Source organism: Phymastichus coffea, unplaced genomic scaffold (genome assembly GCF_024137745.1).
Source record: "Phymastichus coffea isolate CEN01 unplaced genomic scaffold, Cenicafe_Pcof_1.1 PCOF00150, whole genome shotgun sequence".
Classification (NCBI taxonomy): Eukaryota; Metazoa; Arthropoda; class Insecta; order Hymenoptera; family Eulophidae; genus Phymastichus; species Phymastichus coffea.
The window spans coordinates 149,395-156,972 of record NW_026706961.1 but is presented as its reverse complement, the minus strand read 5'-3'; the positions used below and the strand labels follow the sequence as shown (position 1 = coordinate 156,972).

The 7,578-nt window shown below is 30.0% G+C and overlaps 1 protein-coding gene across 1 annotated transcript; it reads left to right on the top strand.

The window, feature by feature from the left end:
* Positions 1-7,011, top strand: LOC131672429 (UDP-glucose:glycoprotein glucosyltransferase). Its single transcript, XM_058949637.1, has 23 exons — positions 1-145; positions 358-577; positions 685-920; positions 984-1,166; positions 1,256-1,428; positions 1,509-1,704; positions 1,769-1,982; positions 2,054-2,274; positions 2,356-2,577; positions 2,659-3,017; positions 3,097-3,340; positions 3,420-3,611; positions 3,680-3,938; positions 4,030-4,138; positions 4,217-4,402; positions 4,480-4,686; positions 4,769-5,161; positions 5,222-5,399; positions 5,477-5,659; positions 5,737-6,012; positions 6,257-6,373; positions 6,443-6,581; positions 6,666-7,011. The coding sequence occupies exons 2-23, from the start codon at positions 358-360 to the stop codon at positions 6,704-6,706; spliced, it is 4,548 nt and encodes a 1,515-aa protein (XP_058805620.1). The 5' UTR covers positions 1-145; the 3' UTR covers positions 6,707-7,011.
* The last annotated feature ends 567 nt before the right edge of the window (positions 7,012-7,578 follow it).

Sequence of the window (7,578 nt, the reverse complement as noted above, 5' to 3'; positions counted from 1 at the left end):
GCGAACGGTGACAAACGTCACAATTTGTTTGCCGACTGTTGTTGCAAGCGGCACGTGCACTGCATGGATTGGTCCAAGCGGTTAACTTGTAATTATAATTAAAAGTAAAAGGTTTTGTTTTTACTAACGCAAATAAATTTGAAAGGTAAGTTATTTTTAAATAAAAATGCCAACGCTTCATAAATTTTGAAGGTTAGCAAAGATTGTAGTTTCTGATATTATTAATTTTATAGTTAAAATTTTGGTTTTAATTCACTAATTGGATACATTGTTAAGTGATAAAAATATTAAATGAATATGTTTTTTTATTTATATCAAATAAATGTCATTATATTTATAAGACAATATTTTTTACAGATGTGGATTTACATACTATTGTACCCTTTGCTCTTCAATATTGGCCCAATTGTGGCCAATAAAAAAGTTAATAAATTTGTTACAACACTAATAGATGCTAAATGGCAAGACACACCATTGGTTCTAGAAGTTGCAGAATATTTGAATGATGAAAATCCTAATTATTTTTGGAGATTCGTTGATGAAGTGTGTAGTCGATCATCTGATTTTGAAAGGATAGGTACAGATTATAATTTATAGAAAATGAAATCACTTTGTTCATATGTATCAATTACTTTGACTTCTCAATACTTTGCCATATCAATATCCTCATTAATGTTCTTTCAGATAGCACAAAAGATCATTATGATTTGGTAATATCTATAGCAGAAAAATTTTTAAGTACAGCTGAAATAGGCGTCTTAAAGTTAGGAATGTCGTTGAGAATTCATTCTGCTAGAGTAGAGATGTTTTCTCAAATGGCTGAAAATAAACGTCCTGCTGGTCTAGAATGCAGTAATTTTGTTGATGTTGGCGGAAAATTTACTTGTGATGTTGAAGAAATATCAAAACTTTTGAATCAAGTCAGTGCTATTAAAAGCTTAATCTTGTATCGATAACATAAACATTACTTATTATTTTTCTAGGATGATTTCAAACCTATAGATACTTCTAGTGTGGATCATTTTTATCTAGGAAAACAATTGTCTGAAAAAACTTTAGTCTTGTATGGACAAATGGGAACAAAAGAATTTTCAGATCTGCATGAAAAATTAAAATCTATAGTTGAATCAACTAAAGTTAACTATATTCTTCGTCATTATGTCAAGGTACGCATCAGTCAGTAGTGCTTAAAATATACAGTGGATTGTTAATATAATACTTTAAGATAAATAGTTATTTTCGTTTACTATTGCAGGAGAGACCTGACAGGAAGTTAAGACTCTCCGGTTATGGTGTTGAATTACAAATGAAATCTACAGAATATAAAGCCACAGATGATTCTGATATAAAAGATAATCAAGAAAAAACTGAAGAAGATGAAGATGATGAATCAAATGAAATTGAGGGAATTAATTTTGCAAATTTAAAGTAACAATTTACAAATGTTTATTATTTTTTAAAAAATATTTATATAATAAATAACTTATTTAACTTATTATTGAATTCAGGAAGTTATTTCCAGATGATAATAAAAAATTAGATAAACTCCAAACTTATCTTTTGGAGAACAGCCACGAAATAGGAGCTCTTAAAGTTTGGCAATTTCAAGAATTAAGTCATCAAGCAGCAGAAAGAATAATGAACTCTCCACCTACCGAAGCTATTAATGTACTCACTGACATTTCACAAAACTTTCCAATGCAGGTAAAATCATTGTTTTATAATACCTTTTTATTAACTAATGAAACTTTAATTTCTCACACTTAAGGCAAAGTCATTAATAAAGACAAGAGTTAGCACTGAAATGAAAAAAGAAATGAAACGCAATCAAGAAATGTTTTCTGTTAGTCTGAACATTCAGCCTTCAGAAACTGCTCTATTCATCAATGGGTTATATTTTGACTTGGAAGTTATTGATGTGTTGACACTTTTAGAATCTTTACGTTCGGAACTTCGAGTTATGGAATCACTTCATAGAATAGGTTTTTAGAAGTTTCAATCACTGTGCAACTTAAATATTATTTCTTTGAAATAATAATATTCACGTTTCTAGGATTTAGCAGCCATAAAATGAGTAAACTCTTAGCATTAGATTTATCGAATCGAGTGAACAATCAAGATTTTGCCATTGATATTCGTGATTCTGCTATCATTTGGATAAATGATATTGAAAATGATTTTCGTTACAGTCGTTGGTCTCCATCTTTAACAGAACTTTTGCGTCCAACATTTCCCGGTATGCTTCGAAATATACGCCGAAATCTATATAATCTTGTAAGTTCCTTGATTATTTTTCAATTTTGCTCCTCTGTAATTATAGGAAAATTCTCATTATTACATTTTTTATAAATTAAGGTTCTTATAATAGACCCATTGAGTGAAGAGTCGGCGCCATTGGTTGCTTTAGCTGAATCTTTATATGCTCACACCGCACCGTTAAGGATAGGCTTTGTATTTCATACTAATTTTAATACAGCTGCAATAGGAGCCACAGATCCAAGTGTTGCAATCAACAACGCTTATCATTATTTGACGGAAAGTAAAAGTTTCAAAGATGCTACTAAATTTTTGTCCAGTGTTGGTATTATTTACTCGTTGATTAATATTTTACTTTTAATACCTGAAAAGCGAAACTAATGTCAATTTTTTTATTTTTAGTTATATGAAAACATTGGTTCAAACGGAATAGAAATAAGCGACGTTAAAAAATCTTTGAAATCAGTTGATCCAAAAGCTGACATAAGCTACATTTTCGGAGAAGAATCAGAATATGACGTTGGTCGCCATTTGGCCAGCGATTTTATTAGAAGAACTGGCTTCAAAAAATTCCCTCAGGCTCTTTTGAATGGGATTCCACTTCCATCTGATCAATTATATGCTGATTCTTTTGAAGAAGCAGTATTATCAACCATCATAATGCAAACACCTATGATTCAAAAAGCTGTTTACAGAGGTGAAATCACAGAAGGAGATGATGTTCTTGATTTTCTTATGAATCAACCTAATGTAATGCCAAGGTAAAGCCTGTTTTTAGTCTAAAAATTAAATTGTAATTTTTGAAAAATATTCAATTTGAACATATTTACACGCTTTCAGACTAAATGAGCGCGTACTCAAAGGAGAAAAAGACGTCTGGCTCAACTTAATAGGCTCAGTACCTAATGATGTGGATTATAAAAAATGGAGTTTTCAAGACATGTCAACATGGCTAATAGAAAATACACGATATGTGTACATTCCTCGAAAAACCATAATTAATCACTTATATACCGTGTGGATAGTAACTGACTTAGATCTTAAGACTGGGAGAAAATTACTCTCGGAAGCACTAGATTATTTGGTAAGATTGTTTTATATCCAAACATACAAATTAGTTACTACAATATTTTTTGTTCTATAATTTACTTATAACTGTTAAGGAATCAAATCCTGATGCGAGAGTTTCAATCATTGTTAACAACAACAATAATAATGAACAGGAATCAACTATTAATAAAATTGCTCTTGCCGCTATTAGTGCTTTGTCAGTGGAAAAATCTTATGAATATATTCGTAATTTAGTCAAAGATGATACTTACAAACTGATTAAAAATAAGGAATTTGTAATTCAGGTAAAACTGTGTAATGATTATTCTTCAAAAAATCTTATATTGAAAAATTTTAATATTTGTTTATTCAGGAAGAAGCAATTAAGGAACAACTGGAAAAACAAAATCTTAGATTAAAAATTCACAAGCATTACTGCGAACATTTTTTGAATATGGATGTTGACGAAAGAGCAGCAATATTCAATGGTCGCGTTATTGGGCCATTCGATGAAAATGAAGAATTTACCAGTGATGATTTTGCTCTTTTAGAAAGACATAGTCAAAGTACCTATGGTGATAAATTGTTTGAATATTTATTAAAAAATCAAGAAACTGATGATAATGACTATGGTAATTAGATCGATTCATTAACATGTCTGTTTGAGTGTGATTTTTAATTTCATAACTAAATTGTAATAATTAAAAAAAATTTTTTTATTAGAAAAAAATAATATTTCGGATGATATGATTATGAAAATCACATCACTTCTTGTACCAAGACCGTACACAAGAAATCGATTTGATGTACCTTTCTATGGTGATGAATACAGGTATGACGGTATTAAAAAAAACAACTATCTTGCTACGTATTTTGTAGTTTTACTAACATTTTTTTTTATAAATTACAGTTCCGTAAAGATTCCTGCCTCAAATTCAGATGCAGTAGCATTCAATTTGATTGCTATAGTTGATCCAGTTTCTCGTGGAGCTCAAAAATTAGGACCAATATTAAATGTTCTTCGTCAATCTTTGAATTGCAATATAAAAGTATTTCTGAATTGCGTGGAAAAGAATAGTGATATGCCTCTCAAAAGGTATTTATATTACAAATCATTCTTTCTACATTGTATCAACTAGTTACTGTTTTTCTTACTTGGAAAAATGTTTTCAGTTTTTATAGGTTTGTTCTTGAGTCTGAATTACAGTTTACTAATAATGGAGATATAGCAGGAGCAACTGCTAAATTTACAAAATTACCCACTTCATCACTTTTAACACAAAATATTCATGTTCCTGAAAATTGGTTGGTAGAAGTTGTTAGGAGTGTTTATGATTTAGATAACATCAAATTAGATAATGTTGCTATAGGAGTCCATAGGTATTCAAAATATTATTTATGGTTAATAGCATCTTTGAGTATTATTAATATAAATAGTGTAACGTTATCAATTTTTTCACAGTGAATTTGAATTGGAATATCTATTACTCGAAGGGCACTGTTTTGAAGTTATTGCTGGTAACCCACCAAGAGGCTTACAGATTACATTAGGAAATGAAAAACAACCTGTAATGGTAGATACGATTGTCATGGCAAATTTAGGCTATTTCCAACTAAAAGCAAATCCAGGAGAATGGTTACTTAAACTTCGTCAAGGGCGGTCATCTGAAATTTACGATATTACAAGTATCGAAGGCTCAGATATAATTCATACAAAGGATGATGTTAGAGTCTTAATTAGTTCCTTGCGAAGTAATGTTCTCAAATTGAAAGTTACGAAAAAACAAGATAAAGCCGGCGTTGATTTATTAGCTGATGATGATAAAGGTTCAGGAATATGGGATTCTATTTCAAGGTACATATTAATTTTTATTTTTTTTTCGAGTTAATTTTAATTGCAAAATAAACACTGCAGGACTTTTACGAATTCTGAAGAAAGCGATGAACAGGATCAAAAAATTAATATATTTTCTTTAGCTTCTGGACATCTGTACGAAAGATTTTTAAAAATAATGATGCTCAGTGTCATCAAGCATACAACGTCGCCAGTAAAGTTCTGGTTTTTAAAAAATTATTTATCTCCAACTCTAAAAGTAAAATACCCAATAATCAGAACATTGATTAAAACTAATAACCAACTTCAAAATATAATATTTTGACATGTTTCTAGGACTTTCTACCACATATGGCTAAAGAGTACGGCTTTGAATACGAACTCGTTCAGTACAAGTGGCCACGATGGTTACATCAACAAACCGAGAAACAAAGAACTATCTGGGGATATAAAATTTTATTCCTTGACGTTTTGTTCCCACTCGACGTCAAAAAAATTATATTTGTTGACGCTGATCAAGTAAGTTCAGACTAATTTATTAAAGTTTTATAAATTTTAAGATTTTAAATTCATTGATCAACATGTATCTACATTAGGTTGTACGAGCTGATTTGAAAGAGTTGGCTACAATGGATCTTGGTGGTGCCCCATATGCTTACACTCCATTCTGTGATAGTAGAAGAGAAATGGATGGTTTCAGATTTTGGAAACAAGGATATTGGAGGAACCACCTGCAGGGTCGTTCGTATCATATTAGTGCTTTATATGTTGTTGATCTCAAACGATTCCGACGCATTGCCGCAGGAGATAGATTAAGAGGTCAATATCAAGCTTTAAGTCAAGATCCTAATAGTTTATCTAATTTGGATCAGGTACACACTTTATATTTTTCTTATTTCGATTACACTTTACTTGGAATAAAAGTATATTACAGTGTTTATTGTGCTATTTTATGGGTACTTATGATGTTTTTCAAGCTAAAACAATAGTAGATCTTTTCAGCAATTCCTTGCTCACGCGGCTTCTGAACGAATTAATTTCACATTAATTAAAAAGTTTGAAAGCAAATATAAATAATCATTAAAACCATTCAGCGTTTGCTATATGTTTTTTTAGGATTTGCCTAATAATATGATTCATCAAGTTTCTATCAAAACATTACCTCAAGAGTGGCTTTGGTGCGAAACTTGGTGTGACGATAGTTCTAAAAAATATGCCAAAACTATTGATCTGGTTTGTCACGTTTTATTTTTAAAATTATTAATGAAATATATAATATAAATAGATTATTGTAAATTTTAGTGTAACAACCCAATGACTAAAGAAGCCAAGCTGCAGGCGGCAATGCGTATTTTGCCAGAATGGGTTGGATATGACGAAGAAATCAAAGCATTGCAAATGAAAATAGAAAATGAACATAGACAAGTTGAAAAAGAAGAAGGTAACACTATTATTTTGTGATGCAAAACGTCCAAATCAAAACAATATCTCAATGAATAACCATTATGTTTACAATTCTTTACAGAACCTGCCATAGACGATTCTACAAAACATCAAGAATTGTAATTTCATTGATTTCCAAGAAATCGTAACTTTTTCACGGGATTGTGTACAAAGATAGATTTTTAGTGTGTCCCATCAATTTCACTAGTAAATTTAGTATACAGCTTCGTGAACTTGTGAATTTATACATTAACAATGTCAATACTCGTTGTAAAGTTATTTTCTATAGATTGATAAAATTCTGTATCTAACACTTTTGTCAAAATTGTAATAAAATTGTGATTACGCAAGAGGATATTGCGATTCCTACTTTTTTGTACAGTACTAAAAGTGTTCAACATTAATTTAATAATAAAAAACACGAAATAAAAAAAGCTTAGCGTTGTTTCTAAAACTAGTGATTAATAATGGTTTGAGTTTAAATAAACTCGAAAAACTTAACCATAGCCACTAGCAGTTTTGCTACTTCACATTGTCATTGTATTGAGATTTTAATGTTTATACAAATAATTTATAACCTAAACTATTTATATCTTTTACAATTCATTACAAAAATTATCATTAAAATGAGCCGATAGTTCAAGTGGTTGAATTATTAAAAATTTTCTAAATATTTATATTGGTTTCATAATGTTTTTTTAATACAGACATTTAATTTTTAAATAATTTCATTCCTTGATTATCCTGTGAAGAAAATTGGTCGATTCAATTACGGAACATTGCCTATAACTTTTTCGGCTACAAGACCGGTCAGAGATTAAAAATCTTGAATCTGTAGTATTCATAACATCGTAAGAAGCATATCCAAGCTACATTTAATATACCTTTTGTATATTTTAATGAAACGCAGTTGAAAAGATGGTTTGGTATCTTGGTTACAATGAAATTTGAACAGTATCGATGTTTTCCTCAAATTCAGAATACAGATTACTTTT